Below are 21,831 nucleotides of genomic sequence, written 5' to 3' on the forward strand. Positions count from 1 at the left end.
AACCATTAGTAATATTATTTGTTTTGAATTTATTACTAATTAAGACTACATGGCTTGAACACAAATATTACTAATTAAGGTGACATGTGATTTCCATATGATTTATTATTATAATTGGCAAACCTAATTGAGCATATTGTTAAATTCCTAAAAATGGTATTATAATTATTTTTTTAATTCACTTTTATTTGTTTATTGTCCCGTTCAGCATATTAAAAAAAAGACAATTTGTTTTCTTGTTTTATCCTTGACATCTACTACTAATTTCTCAAATTATTTCTTTAAATTTTCTAAAATACTAATAGTCATGAGTATTATAGTAAAATATGCACTTCATATATTATTCTCTTGAAAGAAGTACAACCATGGTAATATATGGACAAATAAAAGTAAGCGGAATTTTAACATTCTTAGCAAATCCCACTAATTATTAATTAAGAGTCTAAATCTAAAGCAGACAACATTATTACTTAGTTGGATTATTCTAATAAAATATTCTAACTCTTATTACTTTTAGCGAAATAAAAGTAATAAAAATTATTATAATATATAGATTTTATTTAAATTTTTTGACTCCATGTGAATTCGTGTCAAAATTTGAATATCCTACTTCAAATTTCATCTTTCTTTTTTGGAATTATAGAATCAACAGTCAAGCATTATATTTCCATCCTAAAATTTTGCTTTCATATTACTTTAACCAAAAATAATCAATAAAAATATTACAAGTTACATATTGGGATTTACAAAATATTCAACAAAGAACCAAACACTAAAACTAGTCAAGTACTCCTTTTCTAGTCATGCTTTAATTTAATTACTTACCTTTCACACAAAGAATTAGAATTAACCTATATAAAAAATATTCTTTAGTAATCGATATTTTCCTTCGAAGGTAAAAATAATAATATTATAATTCAAATAGCGAACCAATAGTTAATTATGTAACTTTGATTGAGAGTCTTCTAATTTTTGAAAAGTTGAATAAATTTGAACTTAAACTCGATATATGTGTGTCAAACCTTTTTGTCGAAAATAGTTAGTGAAATTCATTTTGATAGCTACAAATACAAATTTGAACGAAATTAATATATAGCTTCTATTAAATTTTGTATTTATATTAAGTATATATAAATATTTAATTGTAAAATTAATAATTGACGAGTTCATACCATAAAATTTAAAATTTTAGCTCTGACTACGGAATGAGAGCAACCTAACTTGTATTCATCTTTTAACAGCTAATTAAATATATAGATACATTGCATCATCATAATATTATTTTATTTTAAAGAAGTTTCAATATAGTTCATATTCATTTCTAATTATTAGTGTGAAGAGAGAAAAAGTACTCAATTCAAAGGTTGATTAATTGTTTAAATAAATATTAAAATTATTGCTTTATGTTTTGTCTGTTGACCCGTACTCGAATCTTCATAATTAGATATTTTCCACTTCCTTTTAACAAGTACATTCTTTTTATTTGATTATGAGATTTTCCATTTTGACTTTTCTTCAAGGCTTGAGTTACAAGTTTTCATTTGGTGTTCTGGTGTTTGATATGTATATTCGAGTTTGATTATATTTAAATTTGCGTTGAAAAGTCTTATATTGGGGGAAGGAGATAAAGAGCTCCCTAACGACGTTGTATCTAAAGGGACTCGAACCCAATGCCTCTAGTTAAGGATGATGAAGGAGTACTTACTATTTCATCAGAACTCTTATTGGTACAAGTTTTGAGTTACAAATTCAAGTTTACTAAATTTAGAATATATTATTTATATCTATCAAATAATCTTTTTAAATGATAAATAGAGTTCGGGCCAAAATTGTTGAGAAATTAGAAGTTTACTCAGAATTTGAAGTTTATGTTTTTGAAGATTCTAGTTCTTTAAGATTAACGAGTCCTAAATTAATTATACGAGAAAAATTACGCTTCATGTCTACTTTTAAAAATATTTATACCATGTAATCTATATTTTGTGCATAAACACACGATTTAACTGATATTTGTGTATAAACATTTTGTTATACCGTTTATACAAGATTGATACTATATATATAATAATTTCCCCCCCAAATATGTATATTGGGCTACGTGATGAAAATATTTTCAAAAGTGGTATATATTTGAAAATTTTCCTCAATATATTTTTTTATATATTCAATAAATTAAATATAAATATAAAATTTAAACAAAAATTATTAAATTTAATTGATTAGAAGGTTATTTTCATTTCTAAATGAGTTTTATCGAATCCGTAATTATTGAAGCGAGTCAAGTTTAAATTTTCTCCAAACAATGAGAGAGTCTCCATGTGAAATTTTGACTCTAAAAGCGAGATCCGCGGATACGCTAGGGGCCCAAGCATTGGTCAAAATATTACTTCTCTTATCTTAATTTATGTGACACTTTTTGTTTTTTGAAAGTCAAACAATTTAAGTTTAATCAAATATTTGCGTGTGACTTTTTCAATTTTTTGAAGTGAAATTTATATATTTGTAAACTACGTAAAAAATATTATAAGTCACAATAATTGACGATTCAAAATGATTACGGTCAAAGATAGACTTATTTGAATCTCAAAATTTATTTATTTTGACAACATTTGTGAAATAGTACAAGTGAAGAGTTTTATGTAGCAAGTTGAACCACATAATATTGATATTTTTAGAAAAAAATGTAGTTGCTATGTATTAAGTAAATTTACTCTTATATAGCAAGTTGAACCACAAAAGACATAAATTGCATTAGATAAATTCATAGTAACGAGCTCGATTGAGAAATTATTCGTAGGAAAAATCAATCTTTCATCTATCTTATTTGTTTAAAATATTAGATGAATAAAATTGAACCTTCACTCAGCATTTTTATCTAATTTACGTTTCATGATTTGATTTTAGGTCATATTGGTTACATCAATTTATCAAAGATTCAGATATATACTATGAGTTACCTATATATATATTTGATTGAATCATTTTCATTTACTATCTCGAATATTTTAGCACTTTTAAAAAGAACTATCTTAAGAGATATTGCTTTATGACTCTACTTATAACATAAAACCGCATAGACCCACAACCTGCCCCACATTAATTTTTTTTAAAACCACTCCAACCCTCCTTGCATCCCTCCCCACCCTGCACAACCTTAAATCCACTCCACCCTTCATAGCCTTAAATCCATCCTGCCCCGTCCTGCATTCGTCCCTTTCTGTAGAGTACTAAATAACATATGAATACATAGGCTTTGCTTATCTTATACGTATTTTAAGCCAAGATAAATTAACTATATATATTGATTCCAAAATATCTCTTTTTGTGCAAATATTCACCAAATTACTTAAGCTCACTTGTTTTTTCATTCGCGATTGTCCTCACTCATAACAATCAAATTTGTTGAGTAATGTGAATATTCTGCCAATAGTAAGGTTTAAGTGATGGACTGATGATGACTTGGTTGGAGTCATGATTGAACATGATGTCTGCTTGATGAGCTTGTTTGTCCTGGTAAACGCTTGATCTTAACAAGTGATATTATATTCAAGGTTATGGGTAGGATTTCCATGAATGACATGATGCATTTGGCAGATGTTGGGAGGAAAATTGTTGGACAACGCCCATATCCTATGTCTATGGTGAGTCCCATGTGATGGGTCGGGAATAATCCGAATAGTAGTCATGATTGAACTTGACTCTTGCTTTAAGAGATAAAGTTGACCAAACAACACAAATTTCACTAGTTTAGTGTTTAATTAATTAAGTGTCTTTTGTGAGTTTTTGAAACTACTATTCTTACCAATATCCGGTCCCAAAATACATATCTAACGCATCCAGATATATGTATCTCAAATATATTGGATCAAAATTTGATGTAATTTGTTTCGGATACACTATATGCAAGTGAATTCACATATTGTATCTGACTCTCTCGCTAGCCTCTCTCCCTCTGTCCCTCGTCTCTCTCCTTAAGTATCTATATTTCAAAATTTATCAAATATCCATATACATGTATCTAGCATGATTCACATGTATATGGGATTTACTGCTTTTATTTCCGCTTGCCGGCATTTCCATCTTTGTTGTTGAGTTTAAGAGTATTTTAGTCTAGAATTTCTTTTATTAAACCTAAAACAATTAGTCTGCACAAATACATAAGGGGGGACAAAATGCAAATATCCATCCCAATTTTTTTTCTTTTGTGCAAACTAAAGGTGGTTAGCTAATGAAATTTAACTCAACCCGCTCATTTTCGATAAGCAAATTATTACCTAATCTCACTTGCTTTTTCATTGTCAATTGGAAATGATGCATGTGAGCTAGGGCTACACAAATTAAATTAAATTATTTTATTTTATTTTATTTTAGTTTGATTTCTTATTTGATGTCGAAGTTCACATTGGAGCCTCGACTAAATTCAGATTGTGCATTGCGAAACTCATTTGATGGTGATATATACTCCCAACAAAATTTCTCCATATCCAGAATTTAAACTCAAAATCTCTAATTAAGAATGAAGTCGTCTCACCGCTGCATCACAACTTGTAATTAGTATTTTTCAAATTTCCACTCAAGTAGTACTTAAATTAAGCCTTTTAAAAATATACATTTGTTCCACCTCCAAAAATCTTGCATAATCATTGAAACTTTCTCTTTTATATATATATTAATCAAAATATTAATATAACAATTGAATTAATGTTAAACACGCTTACTATTCATGTCAGGCAACTAACACAGCTGGCTAAATCTATTGCAAAAGCTCTTGTGTAGATTAATTAAAAATATATAATAGAATAGATTACAACAATCTTTTTAATTACTATTATTTTGGTTTTGCTTATTGTAAAAAAAAGAAAGTACTACCTAATTTTTTTGACTTGGTTCAAGATGGTGCAATTAATTTAATTTTATCCTCATTTAGTGGAGTTATTTTTACTTGGTCTTGAGTGGCTTTTATTTGATCTTTTTCCATGATTAATAAACACATTTTGTAACTCTGAAATGGTCATATATCATCAATAATGGTGAAACTTTTTTTTTACTATTTTGACTTGAATAACTTGTTCTTTCACGCACAATTTTTTTTTTATAATGAGAAAAAGTGGATTATTGTTACATCATCTCATGTAATTTAAAAAAAAATAAAGTTAAGTTTTTTTTTTAACACATGTGTAGTTACTTCTTGAGCAAGATTTAAAACTTCCAACATTTTTACTTTAATATTCATGTAAAATTGGACACACGTGTACACACATACACATATAGAGAGGGGGGGGGGGGTTTCATTTTTTAACCTTATTAGCATTAATTGCTTATTCCCTAAAATATTTGTAAGATATAATACAAAATATCAATTAATTATATGATTATTATAATAAAATACTACTCCCTTCATTTCAAATTATTTGAATTATTGAGGTGTTTCACACCCTTTAAGAAAAGAAGATTAAGTCATAAATTAGGCTTAACTTTCTATTTTTACCCTTATTAATTATTATCAAAATTATGATTAAAATAACTAAATATTAATTAATAACTAATTCCAATACTAACTAATGAAGGGTAAAATTGGAAAAAAAGTAGTCTTGAATATTGAACAATTAAGTTAATTTAAAAAATGAAAAATGTCTCAATAATTTAATTAATATGAATTAGAGGGAGTAATATCAATAAGTATTCTTAAAGCGAATAAATAAAAGTAAACATAAGGAGAAAATTTTTGTTGAGGGAAGTGAATAATTAGTGACAAATTTATTGTCTAGCTAAATATCATATTTAATTTGTAGTGTATATATGGGATGATGAGTCACTTTAATTAATTATAGAGAAGCTAAAGTATGTATTTTCCCACGATAAGGGGTAAGAAATGTAGTTGTGTGGGTCAACGACAGATGTCAAAACTAGAGTGAATATTTTTTTTAATTGACATAATATATAATCATACATTTAAATTTTGCCTCCATTTAAGTAAGTATTTCAAATTTGAGAGTGTACATTTAGATACTTCAACTGACAAATAAATATTGGCTTAAGTCATCAATAGCCACTTACAGTTGTCCGCATATTTCACTTGAACCCCTCAATTAAGACTTGTACCTATTGAACACCTAGACAGCAAGAAATTTATACCTATTAAATCCTTTTTGCTGACATGACAAAGTGTTTGTAGCATAATCTTTTAGCAAAAAAAAAAGGGAAAAAGATTTTATATCTTCTTCTTCTTTGAGAAAGCTCCCATCACCATTTTTCCATTACAAGTTGGAGCCATCACCATTCACAATTCTTTCTCCTTCCTTTTCGATTTTCAGCCATTCTCTTTCTCCAATACACCAGCTTACCCAATCAGTTGTTACCATCCACACATTCAAATCGGCCAACTTAAGTTTTTCGTCGGAAAAAGTGTTATCTCTGCTGTCACCAAAAATATTTATCCCTTGTTCATCTCTTTTGTCAAATTAAACCCAAACATAAATTAAATATAAATCTTTAAACAAAAGAAATACAAAAAAAAAAAAAAAGATGAAGTGGGGATTCCTTTTCATTGACATGGAATGTTAAGCAAATGTCATTACATAAAGACACAAAAAAGAAAAACAAGAAATCAGTGATCGATCGTCTTCTTACTTTAGTGTTCATTATTTCCGGCGAAACTCCATTTTTTCCAACAAGAATAATACGAATTTGAAATTATTCTTTGACATTGTTAATGTATTCAAATTCTAAAAAACTCACAACACAAGAAGAAGAAAGAATATCAATAAATCTAAATTGATGTTTGAGGATAAGAGTACGATTAAAGAATGGCCGCGTATGGTGTTTTGGGGTAGGTAGAGGAAAAGGGTAAGGATGGTTTTCTTTTTTCTTTTCTTTCTAAAAAAATACTATAATTTTTCATTATAATTTATTTTTTATTAGTTATTCTAGGCCCAATACCATGTGTCTTCTTTTGATTAGTTACTATGCCACATCATTCGCGAGTGTATAACACACACTCTCTTATTTCAGCTAATTGTCTATAAAGTGTTCGATGGGTAAATTTTTTGATTAGTCGAGGTGTTCAATTGAAACAAGCCTAAGATAAGGTGTCTAGGTGAAATTTGCGGATAACTTTAAGTGGCTATCGATGACTTAAGCCATAAATATTCAAACTCTTCCCTACTATGTCTCATGACATCAGACACGACATGACACATAAATTTTGAAAATGTCTAGATGGTCATTTTGTAAGTTGGAGTACTGTTCAACTAACATAGTGAAGACGAGTTAAGATCTCTAAATGTTTATATACTCTCAAAGTTAATTAAAGTAATGTTTAATTGCCAGTTATTATCAAATTTAAGTGTTTATCTGTGTATTATGCACAGATACTTATATCATGAAGTAAAAATTAGCTAGGAAGTAGTTGTAACTTGTATTACATCAAATCAAAAAATTATTAATATTATGTTATGAACATAGAAAAAATTGTCATTTGTAGTTGGTGAACATATGATTAAAAAAACCCCATCATAATAACACATTAGAAAAGAATGAATTATATTTACAAACTCGAGTATATACATCACCACTTGTTGCATGAAATATTTGATTTTTTGGATTTATATTAATTCTCACCTACCAACTTATTTGGTAGAGAAAGGGGCTAACAAAGTCTAACAAGTCTTTTGTACCACGAGGTCAAAAATTGGCCACAAATCATAATAATCAAGATGACTTTTTTATTTTTTTATTTTTTGCAATAGTGCTCAATCACTTATTATTTGAATTTATAAAACTGGGAAAAAAGGAAACCAAGAGGAAAAGGTGAAGGGGAAAAGAATAAAAAGATAAAAGGTGAAAGGAAAAATAAATAAAATTGTGGTTGGTGCCCAAACCCACAAACTTTTAGACCTATATAATCTCAAGATATTATACATAATTCTATCACAAAATTATTTTCCATTCTAAGCTAACAAATAAACTAAAAACATAAGCTTCAAGAATGGGAAGCTTATCATTTGAGAAGGTATATAATTCTTTCGACTTCATATTACTTAGCAAATTCTTCTTCTTTTTTTGGCTTCAAGTGGTTAATTTTTTTGTTTTATTATTGTTTGTCAATTTATGGAATTTAATTTGTTGTCATTAATATACTTTTAGCATCTAAAAGAATCTTAATATATCATATCCATTTTTTCTCTTTGGATTTTCTTGATAACTTGAGGGTTAATCTTTTTTTTGCTTCATCTTTATGCATGGTTTCTTGTTCCTTTTCTTGGAAAATTAATGGGAAAGATTGGTATACATGTCCTTAAATTTCTTGTGTTGTGTGGACAAATGAACCAAAAGAAAATTAATATCATTCAAAAGACTTTCTCTTTGTTTTATCATTTTTAGTCTTTTGCATGGTTCTTTAGTCCACAAAATGTGGTGGGGTGGTAAGTAATCCCTCTACATTTAACGAGAAGTTTCGGGTTCAAACCCTAGCCCGTAAAAATATAGTAGACTTTTATATGGTAGGAATTCTTAGCATCAAGCCTATTATATTCTTAACGTTATGGGTTTATATATACTCTTTATTACAATATAGTGAATTTTTACATATAAAACTTACACTACATGTCGAAAGTATTGGGTTCATATGAATCTGGTATCGAAACGCCGCATACACATATTATAGGACTTTCTAGTGCTAATTCAAATTAATCAAGCCCTAAAACAGGTATCGATCAAATACCTAAAGTTATGTTCATTTTTTTTCTAGGACTTTGAGCCATCAGCTGTGACTCCAAGAGGATTGGCACCACCTGGATTAATTGTAAATGGTGATTTTAGTGAAATGATGAGACTTAAGGTGTCATCTACACCTACAACACCAAGAAAAAACTTGAATCTTTCAGTGACTGAGCCAGGCAAAAATGATGGACCTAGTTTGGATTGTACATTGATGAATTATATCGATACACTTACCCAACGTATCAACTATCATATAGGTAATTATTCTTTTTTTTAAAATATGGTAAGACTTTTAAGTTTTATATATCGACAGTATAAAGAATATTCACGCAATCATTAGTAATTATATACTTTTATCTATATGTTAAAAGAAGATAGTCTAATACATAAATATTTCACGTTCATGAAGGATCTATGCAAGGGTCGCAGTCCGATAGTGACAAAATCAAGATTTTTGTTAAGGGTGTATTCAATATTTAAAATATACGGAGTAAATAAAAAGTGATTTTTTTTATGAATAATGTAGACAGTCTATCTTAATACAAGTATTAATGATTGTTATTGAGTCCATAATCTATTTGTTACAAAAGGATAGTCTGGTGCATAAATATTCGGTATTTATATAGGGTATGTGCAAGAGTCGCAACCCAATAGTGGCAAAATCAAGGATTTTGCTAAGGGTGTGTTCAATATTTTTGATACATATATAAAAGTAATTTTTCGATGAATAGTGTAGACAATCTACTTTAATATAAATATTAATGATTACTTACACCACTTGAGTCCATAATCTATTGCTGACATGCAAGAAGGTTATAAAGTCTTAGGTCAATTACATCGTTCCACGATGTCGTGTTGACAATTTCTTATATGAAAATTATTAATTTGAAAACTTGAAAAGTATAATTTTAAGGCATGTTCCTATAGCTAATTGACAAAATTACTACTATCTCAGCAATTTCAAATTATTGACTAATTAATTCTGTCAAAAATAACGGTTGACATGGTAAAAACTTACTTGCATCGATTATTAAATTAATATGTCAACAATAATAATAACATATCTAGTATTATCCTACAAAATAGGGTCCAGGAAGAGTAGAGTATTCCCAGACGGTTTCTGATAGACCCTGAGCTCAAGAAAAAGAAAAAAAAGGGTCAACAACAGTATAGAGAAAGAAAGAATCGAAATGAAAACAGTCACCACAAAATACAATAGACAACTTTAACCTAACAAATCATCATAAACAATAGTCATAAGTCATAACAAGTTATAGCGATAATCAAAGCGTAATAAAAACTAGATATGTTAAAATATAAACTTTCTTTACATAACTATGATTAATTTTCTTTGTTGTTCAAAAATAATTAATTATTTATTTGTTTTTATGATGATGAGTTGTTGAATTTTTTTTATTTTTTTTTCAGGTTATCCAGTGAACATATGCTATGAGCACTATGCTAATTTAGCCCCACTTTTGCAATTCCATTTAAATAATTGTGGTGATCCATTTCTTCAAAATACTGTGGATTTTCATTCAAAAGATTTTGAAGTGGCTGTTTTAAATTGGTTTGCTGATTTATGGGAAATTGAAAGAGATCAATATTGGGGTTATGTTACAAATGGTGGTACTGAAGGAAATTTACATGGCATTTTGGTTGGGTAAGAATCTAATTTTTACTAAGTTTCTGATGTTTCGATTCTCGAGAGTTAATTTTAATTATTTTTTATAGTTAAATTAGATCAGATCAATTTGATTATATAAAAGTATTATATTCAAATGAAAAAGATAGAATTTTTTCATAATGCTTTTAATTAGAATTTTTTGAGTTTTTAATTTATTTTTATTTTTTTGGTTGGTGAACAAATTTCTTGAGCTTTGAGTTAGTGGTGGTAACCAAATTAGTACAAAAGAAAATTATAAAAAAGATTATCCTAATTTTTAAAGTTTGAGTGCGTGAGCCCAAAACACTTTCTTCAACAACTATGCAAAATTGAACACCAAGTCTATAAAAAAATATATTCAAATGAAAAAAATTATTTTGGGATCATAAAGTCAATATTTTTAATATAATGGCAAAAATGTCAAGAATGAGATAATATAGTTAAAGAAAACAATTAAAATAAAATTAAAAAGTGTTTCATTTTATTTTTTTGACTTGTCTAATTTATTTTTTTATTTTTTCAGGAGAGAAATATTTCCAACTGGAATTTTATATGCATCAAAAGACTCTCATTACTCAGTGGCTAAAGCAGCAATGATGTATAGAATGGATTTTGAAAATATTAATGCATCAATAAATGGAGAAATGGATTATTCTGATTTAAAAGCTAAATTACTTCAAAACAAGGGAAAACCAGCAATAATTAATGTTACAATTGGTAAATATTTTAATTAAGATATTTTTTATTAATTATAATAAGCTTATACATTTTCTAATAATTTTCATTTTATTAAATATAGGTACTACTTTTAAAGGAGCTGTTGATGACCTTGATGTTATTCTTCAAACACTAGAAGAATGTGGTTATACACAAGATCAATTTTATATTCATTGTGATGCAGCACTTAATGGACTTATTATTCCTTTTATTAAAAATGTAAGTTTTTATTTTGTTAGAGTATATTAATTAGCTTAACATAAAAATAACTCTAACATTTATAATTATTTTTTTAATAATAGATGATTACTTTCAAGAAGCCAATTGGAAGTGTGACAATTTCTGGTCACAAGTTTTTGGGATGTCCAATGCCTTGTGGAGTTCAAATAACAAGGAAAAGTTACATTAATAACCTTTCAAGAAGAGTTGAATATATTGCTTCTGTGGATGCTACAATTTCGGGAAGTCGAAATGGTTTGACTCCGATCTTCTTATGGTATAGTCTAAGTGCTAAAGGTCAAATTGGTTTCCAGAAAGATGTTAAGAGATGTTTTGACAATGCTAAATACTTAAAAGACCGTCTTCAGCAAGCAGGAATCAGTGTCATGCTGAATGAGCTTAGCATAATAGTTGTCCTCGAGAGGCCTCGTGATCATGAATTCGTTCGTCGTTGGCAACTATCTTGTGTGAGAGATATGGCACATGTTATTGTTATGCCAGGCATAACTAGAGAAACTCTTGATGGTTTCATTACTGATTTGCTTCAACAAAGGAAAAAATGGTATCAAGATGGAAGAATTAGTCCTCCTTGTGTTGCTAGTGATATTGGTGCACAAAATTGTACTTGCTCTTACCACAAAATTGATTTTATTATCCCATAGAGGGCTATGAAAATCAATTATATATATTTGCTACTAAGTGTGTCTTTTTATAGACATGGCATTTTGTAATTTGTAACTTATATTATGTCTTCATTTATTATTTATCCACTTTTACAGAAAATTGTATTCTACATGTAGAATCAGTATTGTACCACATAAAATGTACTAATGTTGTGGGAAATACATGGTTTGATAAAAATCTTATATATTATGAGTCTTTTAAGATATATAAAGCAATAAAAATGTGTGTGAAATTTAAGATATAGTGAAGTGTTAATTATTCTATAAAGTTTTTCTGCCTTACTTTCAACACCAATTTACAAAAACTACTTCTTGAACTTTATCAGCCAACTAGAAGTAGTATCGGATGTGTCAATATCAATGGCGATTCATTATTTTAATGAATTATTTCTTCGAACATGAGAAGATTATACAAATACTTAATTTTTTTTAATGAATATATTTGATCGCAAAATTTGAATATAGAATTCAAAGAGATCAATTAAGAAAGGATACTCTGAATTATAGAACTATAATGAGATCTTTTCATATAAGTATTTTATTTAAAGAATAATTTATTTTTTGCTAAATGGATGTCAATTTAATTTATTAAATACGGAATATTATATATTAATTAAAGATAGAAGTGGTCAATCCATTGACTCTCAAAATTGGCATAATTTGAGGATCTCCACTATAGTTGAAAAATTCAAATATTCTTCTCTTTCTGATAAGACACATATATAGTTGAAAAATCGAATCATTGAACCCTCCAAATCTTTGAAATGTTCATCATTTCGTTTATATTAATGTTTATTTCTTTGTTGTTTTACTTTTTAATTATTTTTAAAAGCAAAAATTTATAGTATATTTTTTGAATATTTAAAGATAACGAACAAATAATTAATTGAAGTTTGATGTTCTATGAAATGTTTGGTTAACAAACAAAATTTATAATATTTTTTTTAGCATTTTGGTACTTTTTATTTCTTTACATTCGAGGATGAACGTGTGGTTTAGTAGGCAATGATGTACTGGTCCTTCAGATCGTTTCATTTCCTCTATTTTACCCTCTTTATAGATGTGGTTAGTTATTTTTTACTAACGATGATGGGTTGCATATTATTTCAAGGTGATCAGATGCATTTCAAGAAAGTTTTTTAGTTTTGAAAATTGAAAACTCGTAAAGTTTCACCAAAATCAATATTTAAATTTGCATACATAGGCTTCCTCAATGCACTACCAATGTAAATCAGTGAAAACTTGGGCAATTCCACACACATATAGTATCAATACATTCTTCTAGGTCTTATTACCAATTTAAATGTGAGCTTCATATAATTTACCATTGGCTTCCCTTCCTAGATCATATAGTAGTTGATAATATACATAGTTATACAATATATATATATAATAGTCGAGAGGGCTTTGAATTTTTTACTTTCAGATAGTCTATATTCACTGTATAATAATGTATACAAAATGATATATACTGTAATTTTTTGTTTATCAAGTAAAATAAAGAAATTTATATTCAAAATTTTTAAATATTTTTTTTTTGTTGTAGATATTTTCTTATAATTTGTATATATAATTGAACAAGTAGACACACACGTCCTACGTGACACACACGAAAAAAAACATAACGTCAACAGCAGGGTTCGAACCTGCGCGGGCGTAGCCCAACAGATTTCAAGTCTGTCTCCTTAACCACTCGGACATATTGACATTATTGTGTATAACTAGCAATAGTTTATATATAAATGAATAGCACTCCCTCTGTTCCGTTCACTTTCACTTGTTTACTTTAAATTTTACATGCTCGTTAAAAAATAACGATTAATATGGGTATTTGCCACAATATCCATCTTAATTGATGTATTGCCTTTGGATTTTGGAGAATAAATAATTAATGTTGAGGGTAAAATAAGAAATCAAGACTCGATAAAAAAATACTTTTATAACCAACACAAATTACATAATGAGGAAATGTTTCAGGGTGTGTTTGGTACGACGAAAAATATTTGTATATAATTCAGATAAATATATAGTAGAGGAGTTGGGGTGAGGGTGGGAATGGGGGCTACAAGGGTGGATGTGAAAATGGCGTTGTTGTGTTGAAAGGATACAATTAATATGGAATGTCACTCGTAGAACTTGAAGTTGTTTTCCTCATTTTGAAGGAAATTGTTGCACATGAATTTTACTGTAAGACTTATTTATTTATTAAAGTAAAGAAATATATTCTCTCTGATTCAATTTATGTGACTGTAATTTTTTTGAATAACAATAATACATTTTTAAGCTTTCTATTTTACCCTAACAATTTTTCATAGCACAAAAAATATGATGGCCCAAAGCTTTATATTCAAGTTTCCGAAAATCTAATAGCTATTTGCTCATATATATTTGATTGTGAATCCAATTTTCATTAATGCGGTAAGAATTCATAAGCTTTAAATCATGAATTATCCTCCGAGTCTCAGATATCCTCTTTCCACTCAATTAACAGGTAACATTGAGAACCATATTCCCTTCTATAAGTATCCTTATGCTGCATATGGAGAAGTATACTGCAACGGTGTGTACAACAACTACAAGCATGAAGGAAGGTGAAGCGTATTGATAACTAAAGAGTCGTTTGATGTGAGGTATAAAGTATAATAATCTCAGAGATATAATGCAGGTCTATTTTATCCTACATTTGGTTGAAGGTATTAGGTAGTTTTCAGATTATTTATCCTACCATTTATACTTTACTAATGGGATAAATTATCTCACATATATAATGAAATAACTTATCCTGAGATAGTTAATCCCAAAATAACTTGAATGTTGCGGTAACTTGACATTCAACATAAAACTAGCCAAGTTATGTTGAATCTTCAAAAGGAAGTAGAAAGATTTGGTAGAAAATAGTGGAACACTTTTGCTCAAAATTAGGAGCCCTTTTTGGTTAAAAATATATATATTTAAACAGTGTGGTGAAATCGTTAAGAAGTACTAATTTTTTCTTCTTCTAATTTAAAGAAAAATAATTTCGATTACATAGGCTATTGATGCCATATGATAAAACATTAGAGCAAACAACACAAATTCCACTAGTTTAGGGCCTAGTTACGTACCAAATACATGTATCTTCAATATATGAGGTCAAAATTAAGTGTAATTTACTTGAGATACACTATATTCAAGTGGATTCACATGTATCTGAGATACACAGACTCTCTTGCTTCCCAGCTCTTTCCCTCTCTCGCTCGCATCTCCCTCTCCATGCATCTCTTATGTATATATATTATTCAGAGTGTATCATATATGTATCTAGATGTATCTGACTTGAAATCTGATACTAAATTATTAATTAGTGAGACTACATGTAACTATTTCAAACTATAGGGAGAGTAATGTTTCTGTAGTTATGTAGTTTTTCCCAAAAAAAGAAAAAAAAGGTATGCCAATTATTGAACAAAATGATCATACCATACCAACTTCTCAATATTGATTTTTTAATTTGTCAAATAGAAAATAAAGTTCATCCGGGCCTCAATCCATTTAAATTCACATAAAACTTGGAAGAAATGACTATATTTTGGGCTTAATTAGAGATTCATAGGTATCGTTTACTTAACTATGATTTACAACTACATGTTGGGGGAGGAAAGAGGTGAGAGAGACTAGCTAGGAGAGAGACAAACGATATTTGAGAGAGATCGATGTGAGAGAGGCGAGAGAGAGGTTGAATACATATTGTATTTGTTATATCATGTTGTATCACAAATACAATTGATATAACTAATTTGTATCAATGAATACAATTGTATTAAAAACTATTGTGTTTAGCTACATGTTGGGTGGAGAGAGGAGAGCCAAATTGAGAGAGAGAGAGGGGTCATAAAAGATGAACAAGTAACATTGAGAACCATATTCCCTTTAAATCATGAATTATCCTCCGAGTCTCAAATATCCTCTTTCCACTCAATTAACAGGTAACATTGAGAACCATATTCCCTTCTATAAGTATCCTTATGCTGCATATGGAGAAGTATACTGCAACGGTGTGTACAACAACTACAAGCATGAAGGAGGGTGAAGCGTATTGATAACTAAAGAGTCGTTTGATGTTAGGTATAAGGTACAATAATCCTAGGGATATAATGCAGGTCTATTTTATCCTACATTTGGTTGAAGGTATTAGGTAATCTTCAGATTATTTATCCCACCATTTATACCTTAATAATGGGTAAATTATCTCATATATATAATGAAATAACTTATCATGAGATAGTTAATCCCAAAATAACTTGTTCCCTCTCTCGCTCACATCTCCCTCTCCATGCATCTCTCCTTATGTATATATATTATTCAGAGTGTATCATATATGTATCTAGATGTATCTGACTTGAAATCTGGTATTAAATTATTAATTAGTGAGACTACATGTAACTATTTCAAACTATAGGGAGAGTAATGTTTCTGTAGTTATTCCCAAAAAAAGAAAAAAAAGGTATGCCAATTATTGCACAAAATTATCATACCATACCTACTTCTCAATATTTATTTTTTAATTTGTCAAATAGAAAATAAAGTTCATCCGGGCCTCAATCCATTTAAATTCACATAAAACTTGGAAGAAATGACTATAGTTTGGGCTTAATTAGAGATTCATAGGTATCGTTTGCTTAACTATGATTTACAACTACATGTTGGGGGAGGAAAGAGGCGAGAGAGACTAGCTAGGAGAGAGACAAATGATATTTGAGAGAGATCGATGTGAGAGAGGCAAGAGAGAGGTTGAATACATATTGTATTTGTTATATCATATTGTATCACAAATACAATTGATATAACTAATTTGTATCAATGAATACAATTGTATTAAAAACTATTGTGTTTAGCTACATGTTGGGTGGAGAGAGGAGAGCCAAATTGAGAGAGAGAGAGAGAGGTCATATAAGATGAACAAGCAAGATGCTCATGTTCTACGTTACAAATCAGTTTGAGTGTATCTTATGCAAATTGTCATATAAGATGCCACGTAGAACGTGTATGTCTATTTGTTCAAGTTTAAGTGTCTACTTGTGTACACTTAAAATTGAAAGAAATATATATCCCAGTTAAGACCAAGTTAAACAATATATTTATGTGTTGTGAGTTTTCGTTAAGTTGCATACTATTTGAAATCACATTCATACCTTATCCTATAGAAGCACACAAGTCCTCAACTTGAGGCACACCAAAAAGCAGAGACAATAAAGTTTAAAGCACATATGGCACGAAAAGAAGACGGCAAAATATAATTATTATGGCCCTACAATAGATACTTTTATTACACACATAGTTTTATTTTTTACACACTTAGAATAACTCGTTAAGAATGCATATGTAAAAAATAAAAATAAAAATTATAGGTAGGACTTTATGGAGTTGAATATTTAATGGGCTCAAAAAATAATTTGGAAATGCGATTTTTAATCTCATAATTTTGAATTCCATGTCCATCTCCATGCTGGTAAATGGTTTGTCCAGTTCTTGCAATATTTATTGCACATTCAATGAATGATTTTGAGAATAATGAATTATCATGTTGAGATATGTTGAGCAATTTCCATGTCTCTTTTATCAAATAATTGATGTGTTTTCTTGCCTCTTTTTCAGAGGCACCCTTATGATCATTCATGTAACATTGAATTGATTTGGGAACATCACCTCTTTCCATTTCATCCTGAAATAAAGAATAATAAATTATAGGTAACTATTCATAATATAATAGAATTGGTTGCTTCAATAAATAAGGTAAACAACTTTTATTGATCTATAATATACACTACTCCTTCTATCCTACTCCACTATAACAAAAACAATTTTTAGCGGTAATAAATATACATATTAAAAAAGAGTGATAAAGCATTTATCGTCATTAATAAATTGACATTGGATCTATTGTCGCTATTGGCTTTAGAGTTTAGGGACATTTACAAAGAGTGTTAAATGCCACTAAAAATACATTTTTAATGGCAATTAAGTTATTGTCGTTAATTAATCATCACTAAAAATCATTTTTGATGTAGTGTTCCTTCTGTCTCTATTTATTTGTTCATTTTTTACTTGACACACCTATTAAGAAAATTATAAATGACAGTGAATTTACCATTTTACCCCTATTAATTGATAGAATTCCAAAATCAATTTATTTATTAAAGAGGTTCTACCTTTTTTTCAAAAATATTAATTCTATAAATAAATTGAGGATATAATAGGTAAAAAGAAACATTGTTTTTTCTTGATTTTTCAAAAAATGGTAAGTAAAAAGTCAAAATTGGACAAGTAAAAAGGGGACAGAGGGAGTACTTGTTTACTTTTATTTGTCTAATATTTTAAAAATAAAATACATTTTCACTTTTATTTATTGGAAAAGACGATTGTTATTTTCCATGATTTACACTTAGCATTAATTACTTATTTTCCAAATTATTTTTTAAAACATCAACTAGTATGAATATTATGATAAAAAATATTCATATCAATCATTGTTTTTTAATAGACATAAATATGCCTTTTAACTTGGCCTTGGCTTATGTTTATACCCTTCAATTTTGAGTGTGCATAAGTAGACATATATCTTATATAAAGTTGAACAAATAGACACACACGTCCTACGTGACATCCTACATGACAATTTGCAATTTACGTGATCATGTACATGCAGGTAAGTCTCATGTGTTTACTTTATCAACTTTATATAAGCTTAAATATTTACTTATGCACATTCAAAGTTGAAGAGTATATATGTAAAACGAGGCTAAGTTTAAAAAATACATTAATATATTATACCTAAAAAAACAAACCAGAAATATTTTGAGACGGAAAGAATATATGTAAGGGTCAAAAACATACCATTGATGTGGCCAAATCATCAGCAAGACGAATAATTGTAGCAGAACAACGAATTATGTGAGGATACTTGCTTAAGGATTCTATTGCCTCTTTGGTAATTGGATTTGTGACACAAAAGAATACATTAATTACTATCACAGGAATTCCAATTGACATCCATGCATTATCCATGTATTCTTCAAGACTTGGAGTATATCCATTGTAGTACCATTTTGCTTCTCTTAATAAAGCTTTGCACAAATCTGCCCACTAATTAATAACATGGATGCATGTATCAAATATATATATATGTATATAGAGAGAAAAGGGAATAAGGGCAAATTTATTCCTTAACTTTGTGATTTATAGCGAATTAATATATTCCTCGTTGAAGAAGTGATCTATATGTCACTACTAAAAATTCATTATTTTCTTATTGAAATATGTTTAGTGGTTATTCTACTAGATATTTTGATAGAGTAAGTGAGTATTGAAAAAATAGTACTCCTGCAGTTTCAATTCATGTATGTTGTTTGACTTGGCACAAAGTTTAAAAATAGAATGAATAACTATTGACTAGTGGTTTAAAACAAGTCATCTCATTAAGAATAAAATGAACATTTTAAAAAGAATTTGTAACTAATTATAGAAATGTGTCGTTCGTTTTAGGAATAACTAAAAAGAAAAGTGTCACATAAAGTTGACAGAGGGATAGTGTTTTAACAAAAAAAATTGAGAATAAGCTTCCAAGTATTTTAATGGGAATATGTTTCCAATTCTGCATTTTCTGAGTGAACTATTTCGATGAGAATAGGGTTGAAAAATCATGTTTTGTAACACAATTTTTTCATTGATTCACGACAGAAAATTTAGCCTCTTTGTTTCTAGTCATGTATACCTTTGTTGTCTATCAATGGATAAATATGTATCATTTGTTAGACAACAAGTATATCTACACCACTCTTTTAACAAAAAATATATTCGCTCTAAATCGCAAAATTAACGGGTATATTTGCTTCATTTTCCAGGTATACAAATTAGAGATTAAAACAAGTTTTTATTACTGATTTTGTAAGGTAGGGTATGATGTTAATCCCTTGCTGTTTGAGAACTTCGTAAGCAATTTCGGTGATACTGTTGAAGAGTGCAAGGTAACATACTTTCATATAATTTGGAAGTTGATCCATTGCTTTTACATCCATTCTGAATGTAACCAACCACAACCACAAACCACATTTTACTTGATAATCGAAAATTTTGATGTGACGGTGTTCAAATTTCGAGATAAATGTGTTTTTCTTCGATCAATATTTAAATATTTTGAATTGTTACTTATTGTGATGACATGTAGTAATTTTTACGTAGTTTCTAAATATATAATAAATTTAGTGTGAACGATCAAAAACACATCTAAGGTACTATATAATCAACGGTTTATTTTTCATATTATCGTTCAGGTATGAAAATTGAACAATTGATAGTTGAGATGTGTTTTGATGAATGACATAATACATAAATATGTCTTTTAACTTAACTTCAGCTGATATCTATGCCCTCCAACTTTGAATGTGCACAAGTAGACACTTAAATTTGTATAAAATTGATCAAATAGACACATTCATCCTACAGCGTCCTACAAGACAATTTTGTGTCCTATGTGGCGTCCTACTACGGATATTATGTCACATAGGACGTGTGTATCTACTTGTTCAATTTTATACAAGTTTAAGTGTCTACTTGTGTACACCCAAAGTTGGAGGGCATAGCAACCAACTGAAGCCAAGTTAAAGGGCATATTTATGTATTATATCTTTGGTAAATTGTAGGCAGAAAACTCACACACCCGATAGTTTAGGTACGAAACTCAAATGACCAAAATATTTTAGATGTGTTTTTGATCCTTCACTCTAAATTTTATTTCAAAAATAAGTAAATTCACGATCAAAATTAAAAAGTTTGACTCTTAACATAGCACGTTTTTAATTATGTAGTTTCTAAATAAACAAAAGATAAAAGTTACAGACCTTTCAACAGCATCAGTGAAGAGTTCCAACTCATCAAGTGTGCCATAGACATCATAAATATCATCTATGATGGTACCTAAAGCAGCCACCTTGGTCAACATTCTTCTACTGTTACTATATTGAGGCTCAAACATTGTCCCCACTATCCAAAAGAAAGCTTCAACAATTCTATCCCTTGCAAATGGCAAATTTTCTGCCAGGGATGAGCTCTTCCACCACCTTAATTAATAACATGAAAAAAGTTGGAGATGAATCTAGCTTCAAGAAAATTAAAGGTTGCAAAAGCAATAAAATTGTATGTACAAATTGGATCATAGAAAATTTTGTTTTAACTCTGACTTTGGGTGTGCACAAGTAGACACTCAAACTTATATAAAGTTGAACAAGTAGACATATGGGTCTTACGTGACATAATATACGTAGGACATAAATTGTCATGTAGGATATTTGTGTCTATTTGTACACACTTAAAGGTGTACAAATATTACATATCTCACCTTGATAGATATCTTAAATCTTGTTGGTGTGTTGATTGAACAATGTTGAAGTCCAACTTAGCAAGCTCAAGCAAAAGAGGATTAGAAATTGTCATTTTCTCATAAATGTTTAGGTACCAACTTGTCTCAACTCTCAACATCATGCAATGCAAAGGAAGTTCCAAAGCATGGCGGACTAATGCTTCAATAATAGTCACATAATTGTCTTCATGACCATGTTTATTATTATTCAAATAAGTTTTTAGATGTGACTCCAATAAAGTAGTGGTTTCATGAGTATCCATCGACAGGGGCGGCTCAACATAATTTGTGGCCTAAAGCGAAATTTTTATTAGAGGCCTAAAATCTATATAAATTTTATCTATATCCATTTATTTTTCTAAATTTCTAGATGTAAATTACTACTTAATATCTTTTATATAAATGATTTTTCAAACACTTTTTTTTTAATT

General features: G+C 28.8%; 2 protein-coding genes and 1 non-coding gene across 3 annotated transcripts in view; 1 reads left to right on the top strand and 2 right to left on the bottom strand.

Annotated features, from left to right (window-relative positions):
• Positions 1 to 7,889: 7,889 nt before the first annotated feature.
• LOC102592044 (histidine decarboxylase-like) lies at positions 7,890 to 12,248 on the top strand. Its single transcript, XM_006357022.2, has 6 exons — positions 7,890 to 8,011; positions 8,750 to 8,978; positions 10,150 to 10,384; positions 10,911 to 11,104; positions 11,187 to 11,323; positions 11,407 to 12,248. The coding sequence occupies exons 1-6, from the start codon at positions 7,988 to 7,990 to the stop codon at positions 11,983 to 11,985; spliced, it is 1,398 nt and encodes a 465-aa protein (XP_006357084.1). The 5' UTR covers positions 7,890 to 7,987; the 3' UTR covers positions 11,986 to 12,248.
• A 1,383-nt stretch (positions 12,249 to 13,631) lies between these two features.
• Positions 13,632 to 13,713, bottom strand: TRNAS-UGA (transfer RNA serine (anticodon UGA)). The gene has a single exon. It is a non-coding gene; the product is annotated as a tRNA-Ser (tRNA).
• Positions 13,714 to 17,401: 3,688 nt separating this feature from the next.
• The window catches only part of LOC102601074 ((-)-camphene/tricyclene synthase, chloroplastic-like), an 8,314-nt gene continuing 3,884 nt past the window's right edge, over positions 17,402 to 21,831 (bottom strand). The window contains exons 4-8 of the mRNA XM_006357044.1: positions 21,380 to 21,664; positions 20,883 to 21,101; positions 19,923 to 20,061; positions 18,880 to 19,128; positions 17,402 to 17,707 (exon numbers count right to left, since the gene is read on the bottom strand). Of these exons, the coding sequence (XP_006357106.1) occupies positions 17,402 to 17,707; positions 18,880 to 19,128; positions 19,923 to 20,061; positions 20,883 to 21,101; positions 21,380 to 21,664 (1,198 nt within the window). The remainder of the gene's footprint in view (positions 17,708 to 18,879; positions 19,129 to 19,922; positions 20,062 to 20,882; positions 21,102 to 21,379; positions 21,665 to 21,831) is intronic.

This window comes from Solanum tuberosum, unplaced genomic scaffold (assembly GCF_000226075.1).
Source record: "Solanum tuberosum cultivar DM 1-3 516 R44 unplaced genomic scaffold, SolTub_3.0 scf00240, whole genome shotgun sequence".
Lineage (NCBI taxonomy): Eukaryota > Viridiplantae > Streptophyta > Magnoliopsida > Solanales > Solanaceae > Solanum > Solanum tuberosum.